The 18,318-nt window shown below is 40.4% G+C and overlaps 1 protein-coding gene across 3 annotated transcripts in view; it reads left to right on the top strand.

Moving 5' to 3' along the window:
* The window catches only part of MCOLN2 (mucolipin TRP cation channel 2), a 56,796-nt gene that overhangs the window by 13,419 nt on the left and 25,059 nt on the right, over positions 1–18,318 (top strand). For all 3 annotated transcript variants that reach the window (XM_042952436.1, XM_042952438.1, XM_042952437.1), the window contains exons 2-6: positions 5,229–5,388; positions 11,061–11,234; positions 13,021–13,174; positions 17,450–17,525; positions 17,630–17,726. In XM_042952436.1, coding sequence (XP_042808370.1) covers positions 5,229–5,388; positions 11,061–11,234; positions 13,021–13,174; positions 17,450–17,525; positions 17,630–17,726 — 661 coding nt within the window. The remainder of the gene's footprint in view (positions 1–5,228; positions 5,389–11,060; positions 11,235–13,020; positions 13,175–17,449; positions 17,526–17,629; positions 17,727–18,318) is intronic.

Here is an 18,318-nt window from a genome sequence, read left to right as displayed (position 1 = left end):
TATTTTGAGAGAGAAAGAGAGAAACAGACCATGCAACCTGGGGAGGGACAGAGAGAGAGAGAGAGAGAGAGAGAGAGAGAGAATCCCAAGCAGGCTCCATGCCGCAGCACAGACCTGGATCCGGGGCTTGATCTCACGAACTGTGAGACCACGACCTGAGCCAAAATCAAGAGTCAGACATTCAACTGACTAAGCCACCCAGGAGCCCCAAGTTGGACTTACTAAAAACAGCCATCTCATCCTGTAACTTTATTATTCACATTAATTTTTTTTTCTGTATTTCTATCTTTCTATCCTCTGTTGATTATATTTGGCTAGTACTACTCTTTATTTCACCAGATGGCTCTGTATGCCTGAGGGGGAAGTTCTTCATGCTAGCGTTTTCATTTTTCTTTTTATCCTTCACATTGCTAGAAGTCTTACAACTGCTCTGTAAGTAAAAAACTTCTGGATGGGTGGAGTAATGTCAATAATTTAACACAATAAATGATTCTGATGTTTGTTATCTCTCTCTCTATTTTTTTTTTTTTTTTTTTTTTTTTTTTTTTTTTTTGCCTGTGACTTATTTTCTTAATAAGGTTTCTTAGGATAATGTTAAAGTCAGTTACCATTTTTTGAACATTTAATGGCCATGTAGTCAAAGAAACCAGCAGCTGAAAGATTTGTTTGAAGCCACTTGAAGCAATTGGGGTACTGTGGTCTCTCTGTTCCCAGGGTGCTCAATGGAGATTTCACTTACAGCAGGGAACACATTTTATGGTACTTTTATGTGTTCATCTCTTTCCCTTCCATGGAACTGAGCTCTTGGAAGGCAGGAAAATGTCTCTGGCAGAGCTGGGCCCACAAGGCGTTCAGCGAGTATTTGACCTAATGCCCTGTGTTTCACACCACTGTTTTCAAGAAGACCACGTCTTCTTTCATCAGCATGGTGTTTCTCACACTAGAGGCCAGGGGTGTATGTGGGAGAGGAGTTTCCATGCCTTCTCCTGAGGGTTTATCACAACTTTTCAGATGTCCCTTTTCGTTTAATTAAATGAAAAAAAAATTACCGTGAATCATCAGGATGAATACGTTAGCAATATGGTTCTGCTGAAGCAATGGTGGTTAACTCTAAATTCAGCCCTGCTCGGACAGGCCCATGAAAACTTCTTCTGGTGTGTTCCAGGGGTCTGAAGGTTCGTGGTGGAGGATGAGCTGTCAGGATACCACTTTCTTCTTGGAAATGCCTCCCTCAGTGCTCTTTGTCAGGCATCCCTGTGGCACTTACCCCTCTGTGTGTTATGATGGATTTCCCTCTGGCTCTGTGTCCCCCTCTTCCAGAGTTAGCGCATTTCCACAGTGCTTTCACACTATGGTGCAACACTCACTGAACTATGGGATAACCTGGGAATACGTTTTCATAAGTCTTTCTCTCTTACTGGACACTGAACATCAGCAGTTCGGGGAACCTCTCCAGCTTTGAGTCCCGAGTACCCAGCTCTCCCAGCACAGTGCATGGTAAGGTGGTCAGATCGAGTCCCGAGGTAACTAGAATGGATGCAGGCAAACACATTTTAAAGGTCTCCTCATTCTTTTGAGATGAGACTCATGTGGTCATTGATTCTTCATTTCTGAAAGTATTTTTTGTTTTCCCCAAGTTGGTCTTAGAGGTATTTGTACCTATTCTTGTCTTTCAATATGCTGAGCATGAGTCTTCTAACCTGTGTCTGATTCTGATATACTTGGCTCTTTTTCAGCTCCCTGTTTCTTTTTCTTTCTTTCTTTCTTTTTTAAACATTTTTATTTATTTTTGAGACACACAGTCAGAATGAGCACAAGCAGGGGAGAGGGAGAGGGAGACGCAGAATCCGAAGCAGGCTCCAGGCTCTGAGCTGTCAGTGCAGAGCCTGACGTGGAGCTTAGACTCATGGACCCTGAGATCATGACCTGAGCCAAAGTCGGACGCCCAAATGACTGAGCCACCCAGGCGCCCCTCTGCTCCTGTTTCTAAGTAGGCTGTTCCATATTGCTTGGTTTCCTCATGTGCTTGGTTATGTCTTACTCCCAGCTGATGAATGTGTTTTCCAAGTTATTTGTTAGAGTGCCCAAGTCCTAGGATGAACCTCCAGAGAAGTCTGTGTGAGTTTGCTGGGAGATGGAGGGCAGTTTCAGTTTGAAACCAAGCAAGCTTGGTTTGATGTTCTCTGGCTCATCCAGGTGTGAGGCGCAAAGGGCTGTGTTGTGGACATCATTTCTCAGGATGGGCCTGTTTCTTAAATTTCCTTTTCTTTTATTTGAAACTACTTTGGCCTTTTCTGTAGTGCTCTAAGCTTGGGGACAGGCAGTTTTAATGCTAGTTATTTTTCTTTTTTTTTTAACGTTTTATTTATTTTTGAGACAGAGAGAGACAGAGCATGAATGGGGGAGGGGCAGAGAGAGAGGGAGACACAGAATCTGAAGCAGGCTCCAGGCTCTGAGCCATCAGCCCAGAGCCCGACGCGGGGCTCGAACTCACGGACCGTGAGATCGTGACCTGAGCTGAAGTCGGCCGCTTAACCGTCTGAGCCACCCAGGCGCCCCGTTGCTAGTTATTTTTCTGATAAGGTGCTAGCACTTTGGGACCCCTGTCTACATCTGAGGAGGATCTCCTAGCAGGTCTTGGATGGATTTTGGGCCTTGAACCCTGGCTCCTTCACTCCCCTTTCCCAGGGCTGCAGACTGAAGCCTCAGTACACGTGCCCGCACTTCTCCAGGTTCTCCCCAAGACTAGACCAGGCGTTCCTTGCTTTCAAAAATTTTTAAGTGTTCTGAGAACCATTTTTACAAGTTTACAGGTTTAGAAACTTTATTACAAGTTTTTTTTAATTTAAATATATTTGACATATATCATTGTACAAATTTCAGGTGTTCAACATGTTGATTTGTTGCATGTATATATTGTAATATAATGGCCACCATAGCAATAGTTAGCTTCTCTGTCCCTCACAGAATTATCATTTCTTTTAAAAAAAATTTTTTTTTTTTTTTACATTTATTTATTTTGAGAGACAAAGACAGAGCACAAGTGCGGGAGGGGCAGAGAGAGAAGGAGACACAGAATCCGAAGCAGGCTCCAGGCTCTGAGCTGTCAGCACAGAGCCCAACGCGGGGCTTGAACTCACAAACTGTGAATCATGACCTGAGCCGAAGTCGGACAGTTAACTGACTGAGCCACCCAGGCGCCCCTATCATTTCTTTTTTGTGGTGGGGATAATTTGAAGATCTAGTCTGTTAGCTAGTTTGATGTTTATAATACAGCATTACTGTTTATATTCACTATATCATGTGTTAGATCTCTAGGACATATTGTTCTACTTCTGATTCTTTAGTCTTTTACAGGTATTTCCTCTAACTTCCCGCACTCCCCAAAAGAAATATGCATTTTGACTGCATCTGACTTCTGACTTCTGACTTCTCTCTCTTCTTTCTTTTTCTTTCCCTTTCTTTCTAACATCCCTCTTCCTCCCCTTCCTTTCTTTTTCCTTTCCCCTTTCTTACATTCTTCCTCCTTCTTTTCCTTCCTTCCTTCCTTCCTTCCTTCCTTCCTTCCTTCCTTTTTTTCCCTTCCTTCTGCCCAGCAGGTGAATTATGAATAACCTAGCCTACTATTTCTGGAAATAGAAGGTCTAAAAATCAATTTAAAAATAGAAAATTATTAACTGAGTATAAGCCTTAAATAGTTTAATATAAGCCTTAAAATAGTCTTTCCTTTTTAGTCTTCTTTAAAACTTCTTAATTGGGGTGGATAATGTAGATCTGAAGTCAGTATAAAAATAGGTCATTCAGATATTTCAGGTGAAAAGGTGCCCACAAATGACCCCCAATTATAGAAACTTCCCTAGAGATGAGTACTTTGAGTGATTGGCTGAACTTAGTAAAATTTATTCATTAAATTTGCCATCAAGACACTTCCTGTTGTGAGAAACAGAAGTCTAACTTAAACTAGCTTAAGCCTCAAAGAGTATTTATTAGCTCAAATTGAAAGTCTTGAGATGAATGGCTTCAGGTACAGCTGGATCAAGGAACTCAAGTATTGCCATTAGGCTTAGTGTCTATCTTTTGTCTGTTCTGTGTTAGCTTCACTCTCTGACTTGCTCTTTTATGATGGCAAGGTGGCTTTCACAGACTCCAGACTCACAGCCTTTGCTTTAAGTCTATGATCTGCAAACTTTGTTGATTATGTATCCAATGGTAAAAGTTAAGCACATGTTATTTATAAATTATATGCCATTATATACCACTATTATTCCATGTTGTATTAATTATTAGTAGAGTTCAGTTTTTTTTTTTTTTTTTTAAGGTAAAGAATAAAATAGGGGCACCTGGCTGGCTCAGTAGAGCATACGACTCTTGCTCTCAGGGTAGTGAGTTTGAGCTGCATGTTGGGTGTAGAGTTTATGTAAAATAAAAGATTAAAGTATAAAACACATTTAAAAAAGGAAAGAATAAAATAGAAATACTAATACTTTCTATACTGCCAGTGGATTGTTTTGCACGCCCCAATTCGACAACAACTTAGTTGGAAGGATGGCATTTCTCCCATCAGATATAATCACAGTCTTGTGACCATAACTCATTGGTTCTTTTTGGCCTAGCTTGAGTCACATGCCCATTTCTGAGTCCACTGTCCTCAAAATAGTTAGTAAAAGAAAACTTTACTAATGTAAGGTGACACAAATAATTGACTAGGCATAAACAGATACTATTTTAACTTTTTAAAGGTATCTACATTTTGAATCTTGTAATCACTGCTGTATAATCAAAAGAAGGGGCATAATCATTGAGTACAGCATTATAGAACAAAGATTCTCTATTTTCATGGCAATATAATTCCATTAGTCTTTGCTAAATTTCTGTGGTTTCGTACCTGGAGTATCATGAAACTATCCTATCTAGTTTTTGTTAGTATTCCAGTGACAGGTGAATGCTATATGTTGAGAGGTAGGAATTGATGAGTCTTGCAAATAAAATCCTGTTCTTACAAATTTTTTGAGAATGGCTATTTTGAACAAGATGAAAAACTATGTGGAAAGGCAGGTGATAGAGGGTCCTGAATAATTTTCAGATTTCTAAAGAGAAAAGGAGGTTACTGTTTGGAGAGAGAATTTTGCTTGTAAGAATGGGTAAAGAACACAAATGGAAAGCATTATTCAGAAACTCTCTGATGAACAAGATGTTCTGCTAATTTAAAAATTGGTCTTGTGTGGCAGAAATGCAATGGCTCATCTTGATTCTGAGGTGAAAGAGGAATGTCTGCGGGAAGACCTGAAGTTTTATTTCATGAACCCTTGTGAAAAATACCGAGCCCGACACCAGATCCCGTGGAAGCTGGGGCTGCAGATTTTGAAGATAGCCATGGTCACCACGCAGGTAATTCATATTATCAGTTTATTCGGGGATTTTTTTTTTCCCTTACCACAAGGTGAAACAGTTTTCAGGTGTTCCGCCCTTAACTTTTGTTCTGAAAAGTCCACACTCAAGTTCATAAAACTGTAAAATTATGTTGACTCTGGAGGGCAGAGGGTAGGTTGAAGTTCAGTTTTGATGAGGACCTTGTTTTAGTAAGGGATTATGAGGTAAATACAGATAAATCATAGATCTGTATAGAATAGTAGACCTGTATGTCTGTGGGGGTGGGGGTGGAGTTCTGTATCCGAGTGAAGCACGTAGACTGGCAAAATCTGCTCAATCCCAGGTGATGGTGTCCTTCGAATTTCTCATCTTCATTCAAATACACTTTTGAAATCCGCATTTTTGACTGTTCTGTGTTGGGATTTATCAGAACGCTGTCTCCCTTCCATCAGTAGCTAAGTGCTTTAAGTAAACGCTTACCCACCTCCACCCCATCTAGCAGGAGCACACAAAGGCTACACACTGGGATCTTCTGTTGAGTTTCATATTTTTTTAAGTTATTTATTTTTGAGAAAGAGAGAGAGAAGCCCAAGCAGGTTCTGGACCGTCAGCACAGAGCCTGATGCAGGGCTCAAATTCACGAACCGTGAGATCATGACCTGAGCTGAAATCAAGAGGCAGACGCTTAACCAACTGAGCCACCCAGGTGCCCTTATATCCTTGAGACTTAATCACCAGCATCACTACAGCCATCAAAGTTGTCATCTAGTTTTTGAGACTGTGGTTTGGAACCAGTTTTTTTTTTTTTTTTTTTTTTTTGAGGGGGGTGCCTCTCTAGGTAAGTACATTTAAAATGCATACCCTTTTAGAAACTCTACTGATTTGGGGTATTTGGTTCCAGAATGAAATAATCATTCTGTTATCCATGCAAAGATGTTTATAAAGATGTTATTTCTGGAGGCACCTGGGTGGCTCAGTCGACTGAGTGTCCGGCTCTTGATTTCCGCTCAGGTCATGACCCCAGGGTTGTGGGATCCATGCTGAGCATGAAGCTTGCTTGAGATTCTCTGTCTCCTGCTGTCCCTCTCCCTACTTGCTCTAATAAATAGAAATTAAAAATTAAACAATATTTTTTAAAAAGATGTTATTTCTGGAACACAAAAATAAATACCTTGCTAAAAATACCTTCATATAGTCTTAGAGATGAGAGGAAGTTCCTGCTGTAACTGAAGTTGCATCTTTATTCTGTGATCATAAAGAGGGTATTTCACTGTATAACATGCTTTCAGTGCATCAAGTTTTAGGGTAACCAAGTTGCTTTAAAACAAACAAGCTTAAAAAAAACCAACAAAATTGAGATACAGGGCCACTGTTAAATATGTATGCTTGACTTTCTCCATTTAAAATTATTTTTCATTTTAATTCTTGGTCTTGAAGTCTTACTTTTGGCATCCTATAAAGTGGGTGCATTATTAGTATTACATGGAAGGAGGAGAGATAATGTCCCCTGTTTCATTTGGTTAATTTTAATTGTTTCCCACTTTCTTCTCTGGCCAAACCAGCTTTCCATTCAGCTTCTTGGTCTATTAATGTTACTAGAACTCTAGCTTATCCAGGCACAGAATATCACCATCTTTGACTTACCTTCTTCGTCCTGGTATCTATTAAATCCCCCGGATTCTTCCTTCAAAACCGTGTCAACTTATGTTTTGCCACACTCACTATCTTCTGTCTCTGGCACAGACTCTTCTCTTGTTCATTTAAAGTATGTTTGAAGCACAACCTGTGCTGTGTATTCTGTTGGGAATACAGCTGTCAATACGTTACTGCTGCTGAGATGTAACATGTGGTGTAGCCTTCACCATGTGCCAGACACAAGTGCTTTATGTGTGTTAACTCATTTCATCCTCACCGCAACCCTGTGAGGTGGGGTTAGTTACTGCCCGATTCTTGTGGATGAGGAAATGGGGCCAAAGAGAGGAAGTAACCTGATTGTGACCATTCCGTTGGTAAGTGGTAGAGTCGGATTGGAGCCCCTTGGTCTGACTCTGGAGTCTGCATTCTTATTCTCAGATTGTTTTTATTCCAGACCTGGGTCCTGTTCTCATTGTGCAGTCTAGGAATACAGGCAAGTTAACCAGGCTGCTTCCAGACTTTGTCTTATACCTCCCTTTATTATCTACATACATACCAGTCTGTTAAATGCTAATATCAAATGAATTCTTCTTAGAATGCCTTCATTGGGTCACGCTCCTGCTCAGAAACTTTTGTGGTACCCATTTCCTGCAGAAGAAAATCTTGACTGTGTAGCTTGAAATTTAGATTTCCACAGTCTCCTTCAACTTGCCCTTCCAATGGGCTTTCATCTGTTGTTTCCTGCCCAGATCCCAGCCAGGTGGATGCACCCAGGGATTCTCATCCCCGCCCTGTTTGCTCCACCAAATCCAGAGTGGACTTTTCTCCATCATCTTGCAGGTGCCATTGGAAGTCCCCCACCAGTCTTGCCTGACCACTCAACACGTGGCTTTCCTTGGCACACTAGTCCCCCTTGCTGTCTATCTCACTGCTTTCACTTTTAGGAGACTGTTTCTGGGAATTGATGGTTTATTTATTCTGTGAGTGTACCCTGTCTCCCCTGACAAAGTTGAGAGGGATTCAACTCTTGCTCCGCTGGAGGATCATTCTAATAAGTTTTGCTACCTGGGTGATATCTAATTGGAGCAGATTTCTCAAATACCTTTCTTTCCTTCAAATCCCACTTGTCCTTCCTCCTCTTTTTCTGTCTCTTAATACTCCATCCTCAAGTCTAATGAGATGGGTGGCATTTTATCAGGGTTGATGAGAAGGAAACTTTTTTTTTAAAGACATTCCTATTCTGCGTTCTGCAGTAATTTATAACCTTCAGAGAGATGTTCACATTCTTTTGCTCGTTCTATGCTTTCCCTCCCATATTCTTTGTACATTATTAGAGCAATATCTTTTTTTTTTTTTTTTTTTTTTTTTTACCTGGTACAGAATATTTTCTCCTACACTCATTTCACAATCAGGTCTTAAATTCATAATTTTGCCAGGCTGCACTTAATGTGTAAGAATTTTTCTGACTTATAGTTTCAGCAAATCTTAAGGGCTAGTTGATGGGGCTATTTTTCTGTCAACTATTTTTCTGTCAACTATTTGACCAATTGCGTCATCTCCTTACTCTTGCCCCATAGGGAGTGTAGGGTTCTGCCATAGCAGGACTGGGACTTATGATCTCCTCCCTAGGGTTTCTCTTCTCTACTAACAGACGCTTTGAAAATCCCAACCTTAACCTGATGCTGGGCCACATAGGTGGATCTTAGCTTGTTCTCTGAATAATAGAATGGAGGAGATTTCTTGTTCCTGATGCCAGATGGGAGTGGTTCTGTTCTCTCATTCCCAAAGTTGAGTTGATGAGCTTTGAGTTTAAATAAGGTGGTAGCTTAAAAAGGCAGCAAATAGTATGCCACATTCTTGGTTAAGTTATCCATTCCCCACACAGTGTGTGTGTGTGTGTGTGTGTGTGTGTGTGTGTGTGTGTGCATGAGTGTGCACATGCATGTTTAAGCTTCAGTCTGAGTGTGGAAGGATTGGGTTGAATATCCCTGCTTCTAGAGTGAAGTTGGCAGTATCTCCGTTTGAGAAGAAGGGTGGCCAGGTGGTCAACAGGATGAATGTGGAAACCTAATAGATGTATTTGTATCCTCATTCTGATACCTTCTAGCTGTTCCAACCTGGATAAATTCCTTGACTTCAGACTTCATGTGTGCAAAATGGGATTATATTTATCAACGGATTCAGTATTTGACTCTGACATTGTGATGGGTACTATTCCAGTTCCTGAGTAGAGGGGAAGAAAAGAAAAAAAAAAAAATCCTGTCCTTGTGGAGCCCAGTGTAATATCCTCCTCATAGGGTGTTGGATAGTTAAGTAAAAAAAAAAAAAAAAAATGTAACTTTTAGGCACAGTCCCTGGCACTCAATAGTAAGACCTGTTATTCAACACTATGCAACTCGATCTTGCTCACATTGTATCCCAGCTCAGCACAGAGTAAGCACTCGGCAGACTTTGATTGAAGAACTTAATTCGTGTGTGTGTGTGTGTATACCAGTTTTGTTTTTTTGTTTTTTTTTCATTTGTGTATCAGTTGTTAGTAAAACTTTGAAACAATCATGTGTGTATGGGTTCCCTGGTTTACTTTCGGCTTTCAAAAAGCAACCTGACCTTTTCCGGCATCTCCTACGGGCACCACTGACAGATGTTATGTGCTCAGAAAAGCCTTTAGTTTTCCATTGCCTGATTGCCAGCACAGGTTGGATGAGGTGGGGCTTCTTTTCTGATATTTTCCTTAGACTGGCTGGGCTTTAACAATTGCTCAATCCTTTGACTTAGTATTTGAGGAATGTGACCTGGTGAGGCTCAGATGCTAATGAGTGTCATCTAAGTACATTTTCAAACAGTAGTTGCAATTCTGGGAAGCTAGCACCTAAATTCTTTTCCATTAGAAGAGTCCCAAAGACAAATTCTTCGATGGAGGGAAATTGCATAGTGTAGTCAAGTGACTTTGGAGTTAGACCTGGCTTTCATTCTAGTTAGGTGCCTTAGGGCAATTTAATGTGGCTAAGTCTCAGTTTCCACATTTGTAAAGTGAGGATGACCACCTTATCTTGTGTTAGCAACTGAGATAGTGCTTGTAATGCAGTTAGTAAAGTGCCTGGACTATAATAATTGCTGAAAAATGGTAGCTGTTACTTTTAATTATTCAGCCTTTCCAAAAAGTCAGGCAAAATTTAAAAGCTAAAAAATTAAAATCACTAAAAAACAACGTGTACGTTGGCAGATGCAGATTAACGTTTGTTTCACCTGAAAGATTCATGAGTTGATGTCTTGTTCAGAGCCACACAGTCTGTCATATCCAAACATGGGGTGACAGCAAATAACAGAAGGGCCACAGTCATCTAGTCGACTTGCTGAAGAAACCAAGTCCCAAGTCGTTTTGGGTATTTGGTGGGATGAAGACTTGGGGCAAAATTTTTGGACTTGTATTGTCTTCAAAGCAGATGAGAAGATGAAGTGAGTAGATGGGGAAGGATGTGGGGGACAGGACTTATGAAGGTTTGACTTGTCTTCTGCCATTGCATGTGTGTGCACGTGCATGTGTGCATGAGAGAGAGGGAAGGAGAGGTTGTTGATGTGTGTAGCCGAGTGTGTAATTTCCTGGGTTTTTTTGGTAAACATTTACTGCCTGCTAATTGTCCCCACTTATTGGACTCCAAGAAAGGCAGGGAGAACACATTCCCTCCTGATAAAGAGAGAGAGCCCTTGGTGCCCACGCTCAGGCTGGGATACAGCATAAGGGAGAATAAGTGGGAGTTTTATCCCCAGAAGGTGGGTGCTTGGTGACAGTGAATGGGTTTGACCTCCGGGAGGTAAAACAATCCCAGTGGTCATTTCCTCTAATTTTACACTATTTTGAATTGCTGATCTAGTTTGACGAGGTTGTTCTTCTTTGGGACTTGTATTTTGACACTAACGTGGTTAGTAAACACCAAAGCAGTGAGATTTTTCTTGCTGATGTTTGGGGGGGGGGGGGTGTGATGATAATAAGAATGCATTTGCCTGCCCTGGTAAATGGTAAAAATTACATCTTCCTATTTGATTTCCTTTTCTAGCTTGTTCGTTTTGGTCTAAGTAACCAGCTTGTGGTTGCTTTCAAAGAAGAGAACACTGTTGCTTTTAAGCACTTGTTTCTGAAAGGATATTCTGGCACAGATGAAGATGACTATAGTTGCAGTGTGTATACCCAAGAGGAGGCCTACGAAAGCATCTTTTTTGCTCTCAGTCAGGTAAGAGTTTTGTTGGGAATGACTTATGCTTTAAGAATATATTGACACTTGACCTTGTTGTTTTAGCAAAAAAAAAAAAAAAATACACGCACACACACACACACACACACACACACACATATTAAATTATTCTAATTTAAATTTTGCAGTCTGCCAAAAAATGTTCATTGCTATTTCTCCGGCTACATTTCCACACAATACCTTTTGCCTGCGTAACATTTTTCTTAAAGGTTTATGTTTTTTATTTGTCCCTTTATTCCCACTACTTTTGGGAGATTACTCCAGTTCAAATAGCCAAGAGTAGATTTATAATCTCAGAAGATTTGATGAATGAGATACCAAATCTAAGATTCTAGGATCTCGGTTTTGATGTCTTACCATTAGTAAGCCTAGCTGAATCTTATGAATATAGAGTAGGATATGATATAGTTGTATCTAAGCAGGTATTGAGAAACCAGATTGATGGACCTTGAAGAAAGCATTTAGGGGAGAGAGATCGTTAATCTTATTTTTTCTTTTTCTCCTTCAATAAATATTTGGGGGCTTAGTATGTACGAGTACTGTTCTAGACATTGGGAAAACATCATGAATACAATGAACAAAAGCCCCGTTCTTATAGAACTTAATTCTGGAGGAGAGAGCCACACAAATGAAGTGAAATAGGTAGCACTGAATGCTAGCTGCCTGAAAACACCACCTGGAAAACATGTTGGTAAAACTGAGCTTGTTGACGGAAATACAGGAGACACTCCCTTGACTACTCATCAGTGCCTTGGGTGAAGAGGGCAAAGTCCAAATACAGATTTTGAAGTCTGATTTAGGGTGGGTCTTTCAATGTGAGGGGAGAGCTCTATTAGAATTGGCTAAAGACATGATGCCATGGTTTCAGATTGGTGGACACAACAAGGTGAGGGTTTGTGGGGAGAGGGGCATGGTTTCAAAGAGTCTTGGAATTAATTAGATTAAATCTTCAAATTGATGATCAGTCTAAATGAGTTGTTTTGGATGTTCCTGAAATAAACAATAGAGTTATTTGTAGCTGTTATGTTCCTGGACAAAAGTTTCCTGGAATGACAGACATGTTAATGAAGCCCTGTTAGTGCAGATAGGCAGATGGTAGCGTCCTGTTGACGAGAGCTACCGTAAGTTCATGTAAGATAATGTAAGTTGTGTTCATTACTGTGAGCTGTGGGGTGTGGATGGCTTGGGTCCTGAGTGGTATGTCAGAAAGTGATAACTGCTGTGAAATAAAGCAGAGGAGGAGACTGGCAGTGCCTGGTGGAGCCTGTGTGCTGCTGATGGATGTTTGCAACTTTCACTGGGTAGTAAGGGAAAGGCCTGGCTGAAGCGGTGATATTTGACTCAAGATCTGAAGGAGTGAACCAGCAATTAGATAACACAGGGTTCTAGGCAGAAGGAACAGCAAAGGCCCAGGCAAGAATGTGCCTGGTGAGCTCCAGGAACCGCCTGGAGGCCAGTGTGGTTTTCTAAGATGGGGGTTGGAGCCAGGGGACAGTAGTCTGCTGTGAGGTCAGGGCACCTCAGCTTTGGCTCTCAGTGAGGGGGGAGCCTCTGTCGGCATGTTTACTTGGGTTCTGAGTTCCGTGAGGCAGGGTGTTTCCTGCCCAACCTGAGAAAATCACCTTGTGGTATTTTACACGGGGGAGTTCCATTGAGGGCTTTGATATACACAATTTAAAATAGCTAAAAGTGTATTCCATATGTTGTAACTCCTGATGAAACTCTTAAAAGCTCATAAGTATTTTTATTTAACTATTCTTAATAGTATCATCAGCTAAAGAACATATCCCTGGGGACCCTTGGTTATGGAGAAAACGAAGACAATAGAATTGGCTTAAAAGTCTGTAAGCAGCATTACAAGAAAGGGACCATGTTTCCTTCTAATGAGACACTGAATATTGACAGCGACATTGAAGTAGGTAATGTGGTGATAATTTCATTATATGCCTTTATCATCTTCTGCGGTAAGAACAAACATCCCCTCATGTGCTGACAGCTCAAATGGATCAACTTTGCTTCGCTAAGCTAACTAACATAGTTGGGGCTTTAACATATGCCTGCAAAGGGCGCTGCCTCAGGAAACTGCAGGTTTACTGCCATAGGACTGGGGAGCATTTATGGAACTTCTTGGTACAACTCAAGATTGTTGGGGGGGGTGGGGGGAGTTGAGGTAAATGCACAGGTGTTTCCTGTTTGTTAAGGTTTTCCCTCCATGAGGAGGCAATTAGGCTTTTGAAAAAAAAAATAAGAGTCTATATTTATAAATGAAATAATGCATGTTAAAATGTTTGGTGCTCTTGCTATTATATGTTAAATACATTCATGTTCTTCAAAGATGAATTGTGGTTAGCAACTCATTTTCTCTTTTAGGAGATGGCTTGGCAAAAAGTCAGTATCTAATCAAGTAGAAGTATTTTGTGCCATTCTGTTAAGAATTTAAAAGCACATCATATGTAAATGCAAAGTGGTTGACTTAAGACTCTGGAGGGGGGGTGGTTGTCATTCATTTAACAAATCTCTGCTGTATACTTACTGTGCCCGAGGCACTTCCTGTTTTATGTACTGGGGTTATGTGCTACAAAGATTGATCAGTCATGACTCCTCAAGAAGTGAACAGTTCTGGAGTAGGGGTCCTAGGAGCATTTTAATTGTGAAATGGTTTTATGAAAAAGAGAGTATTGCACGGTTCATTTGACCATACTTCCTACAATCCAATTTAGGACACTTTGGTAAAATAATAGAAGAACACCTCTATAAAACAGAGGTTCTGAGGGATGCCTGGGTGGCTTAGTCGGTTAAGCGTCTGACTCTTGATCTCAGCTCAGGTCTTGATCTCAGGGTCATGAATTCAAGCCCTGCGTTGGGCTCTGCACTGAGTGTGGTGCCTACTTCAAACCAGAGGTTCTGAGTCTGTTTCCACAGGCTTCCTGTTCAGAAACTCTTCATGAGTAAATTTGTCCCATGCTCTTGACTCTGAAGGAAACAGACCATAAGCCAGGACTATCAAAGGTCCCAGGTTGCTTTCAGAGATCATCAAGGTGTCAGTGGCGTGGTTCTGTGGCCAGCAGCCTTGAAACGCCCCTTGTCCTCTTAAAAATGTGTGACTTAATTAAGATGCATCTTACCACTATTTTCCAGTGATTCATATGCCATTTTCCTCAATTGATTTTTCTTGGAAAATTGATGAAAGAAATGTGGCCAACGTCAGTCTCAGTGGCTAGGCAAGACAGGCAGTGCCAGACAGCAGGATTTATTACCTGACCACTGGGCAGTAGTATCCTTGTTCATTTTCCTTCTATCAGAATATGAAGTAGTTTTAACCAAATGGAGAGAAGTTGGTTTTTAATTTGACTTTATTTTAAGAGAGACTGTTTTAGCAAGTTAGTTGTATTTTTGACTTATTAAATGTAACTTGTCAAAGAGAACCTTTTGACATATCTATTCAAAAGATGTAAAGAATATTCTTAAAATACTTGATACCGAATTTTAGACTTTCTTTTCTCAGACACACTGGAGGAAGCCTGCACATGATAGAAGTAGGAATTGAGTTAGACTCCATTGGTGAGGCAATTGGTGAGTTTGTATAGGTGAATTAGTAGAAGCTGTTCTAGATTACCTATTCATGAGTTTTGCATCATCTTTATTATTAAGATAATCATCCTTTGGTGTGCTCAGCCTGTATGCCCACTTTCTGTGTGGGTCTATATTTAGTTGCATGATTGAATGTGCATTTCAAGCTAAGGGTTTCCCTTAATTCATGCTGTGGACATATCTTGCCTCTAGACCTGTAGCTTTATAGTTTAGCGTCACTGGGGGGACTGTTATAAATCCATTTAAAAATGTTTTTACAACATTTAGGTGGCTGTCATTCTAATACAATAGTGCTTCATTTTCTGTAACACAGATTTTGAATTTCTTATCCTGTCCTTTCTACATGTTCTCAGCATGAGGCATCATGACCATTTCATCATTTTCCTTGTTTTTTAAAGAACATATATAATCTGCCTTCCTTTTATCTCTGAGAGGGTTGTTATTTCATTCACTGCAGTATTCTGCTCTGTAAATCAGGTTCTTTGAGCGATGAGGCTGCTACTCTAATACCAGTTTGTTTCCTTTGAGGTTTGATGTTTTTCTTAGGGCTTTTGCCATCTTTAGGGAAAAAAACCCCTCAGTTCTTAGGTTTTGTTACTATCAGGTGTTTGGTGGTCTCATTAGCAATGACTGTGACATCAGGTCAGCCGGCCTTCTGAGAGCTCTGAATGTGTATTTAGAAAAAGTGTAACTCCAGAATTACAATAACAAAATTTGAATAACCAAATAGACTTTTTATAAGGTGAATTTTACATGCAGTATAAAATTAACAAATGCTGTTGTATTTCTCTGAATCTAAGATGCCATCAATGTTTTTTAAGACTTCTCTGTTTTAGGGAGGGAGACAAACCATAAGAGAAGAGACTGTTAAATACAGAGAACAAATGGAGGGTTGCTGGAGGGAGGAGGTGGGGGGATGGGCTAAATGGGTGATGGGCATTAAGGAGGGCGCTTGCTGGGATGAGCACTGGGTGTCATATGTAAGAGACAAATCACTGGGTCCTACTCCTGAAACCAAGATGATGCTGTATGTCAGCTAACTTGAAAATAAATTAATACAAATAAAAAAAGACTCTTCCATTTTAGAAATATTTTAAAAGTGAAAAAAACAAATATCTTAGATTGAGTGAAATACAGGAGAAAAAGACCTAGGGCAGTATCTGGCATAGAGATTTTGAACATGCTCCTCTTTTTGGAGTATAGCCACTTGGCTCAAGTCAATTTAGTTTAAATGTTTTGTTTTCTTTTACTTTATCTTCAAATAAGAATGGTAAAGGTAGAAGGACCTTAAGTATCATCAGTCTGGCCTTCATTTTACAAGCGAGGAAACTGGTGCTCAGTCACGCTAGGTGGCTAAGCCAAGGTCGTATACTGATCAAGTGATGGTAGGTCTTTGCTGCTCCAAAGCCCAGTGGGAGAAGATGCTTAAAGAATCAGCCATCGAGTCTACCAAGATTCTAGAGCACTTTCTGAGTACCAGGCACTGCAGGAGGCCTGGCGTTTCCATTTCAAAGGCAGCAGGAAGGGGCAGCAACAGCCTGGGCAGGAGTCAGGCAGGCTGGCTTCCCCCCAATTCTGTGTCAGAGCTCTGTGACCTTGAAAGGCGCTCACTGTTTCTAGACCTACTTGCTTTTCCTGCCAAGGTGTTGAGCTACACAATGATGAGACTATTTTTATGTGAGGTTCTTGGAATCATTCTTTTATAGTTAACAGCTCATAATTTGTTTTTACTTAAATAAAACATAAGCTTCTTTTCTCTCTTTTATTTTGGAAAGCATCAGACTTAACAGAAAAGTTGCAAAATAGCACAAAGATTTCCTTGTATCCCTTCATCTAGGTTTTCCGAAGGCTAACGTTTTACCACACTTGCTTTATCATTCTTCCAATGTATAAATATTTCTCCTGAAACGTATAAGAGTAAGGTACAGACATGATGTCTCTTTACCTGTGTAATAGGCCAGTGTACATTTCCCCAAAACACAAACATTTTCCTACATAACCAGCTTCATGTTCAAAAGCATGAAGCAACATGGATACGGCACTAAAATATACAAACGTTATTCACATTTCATCAATTGTCCTATTCTTTATAGAAAAAGAAAACTGCCCACCCATGCCCCCCACCCCCACCCCTTGTGCCCGTCCCACACACCCCCTGCCACTTTCCTGGTCCAAGATCACATAATGCATTTAGTTGTCAAATTACTTTAATCTCCTTTAATCTGGAGCAAAATAAAGTTCCTTAACTTTTATTTTTAAATGACCTTGACATTTTAAAAGAGTAGAAAATTCCTCACTGGATTTTTCTGTTTCTTTGTGACTTGATTGAGGTTATGCATTTAGGGAAGGAATACCACACAAATAGTGAGTTATTTCAGGAGGAGCATGATGTCTGTTTATCCCCTTACTGGTGACATTAACTTCGATCATGTGGTTAGAGTGGTAGTTCCAGATTCTCTCCTGGAAAGTTACTGGTCTTGTTACAAAAAATATGGATTTTGTGGAGAGATACTTTAAGTACCCTGCTTCTCAGCACACTTTGCCCCACTCCTTTTAGCATTAGATTCTTACCTGAAACAGTCTTTCTTGTTTCCTTGCCCTAGATTGTGTTCACTTAGACCTCTCCACATACCCTCAGGAGTGGAAGAACTCGTCATTCTTCAGACTGGAATTTTATCGGTAAATACCTTTTTAAGTCTCACTTCCCAGGAGACAAGGATGGGGAAAGCAGAGTAGGATAGTAAGACTATGATAATTTATATCTTGTAATATTTTTTATTCAGGCTCTTACAAGTTGAAATTTCCTTTCACCTCAAAGGCATTGACCTACAGACGATTCATTCCCGAGAGTTACCGGACTGTTACGTCTTTCATAATACGGCAAGTGTCTGTCTTTCTGAAGCTGGTTTTTATTATTTTTTCTCTATTCCTGTTGTAGATGCCAAGTGTAAAACACACCAGCCTGTATACATGTGTAGATGCAGTGGTGTTTAAAACAGCTTAATGACACTTTCTAGCATTGTTGATCCAGAGACCATTATTTTGGAAAATGAAGCAAGCCCTTTCCAGCCTTTTAAAGCCAGATTTCTGGGCTGGAAAGAGGAATTTTCAAAATTGGCTTTGACCTCTTACTCCCCTAATACATTAGAAAAAAAGTTTATGACAAGTGTTTTAAGTGTCTAGGATGTTTTTCCTATTTTCAAAGGAAGGTCTTTGCAACTATTGTAGCGAATGTTTTCAAACCTCAAGGCAGAAACTGCCCCCTTGATTGAGGGCCAGTCTGCAAAGGCTTAGTTGTTGCTTCTTTTATTTTGGGAGAAGGTATGCGCAGTAGAAGAGAATGTGTTCATATCTATGAGGAGAATAACTTGCCTCCCCATTTCATGGGATTTCATGCTTTCTCTCCCTCCTTCCCTCCCTCCTTCCCTCCCTCCTTCCCTTTCTCCCTCCCCCCTTTATCGTGGGACAAAAC

Source organism: Panthera leo, chromosome C1, assembly GCF_018350215.1.
Source record: "Panthera leo isolate Ple1 chromosome C1, P.leo_Ple1_pat1.1, whole genome shotgun sequence".
NCBI lineage: Eukaryota > Metazoa > Chordata > Mammalia > Carnivora > Felidae > Panthera > Panthera leo.
This window is presented reverse-complemented; position numbering and strand designations above follow the sequence as displayed.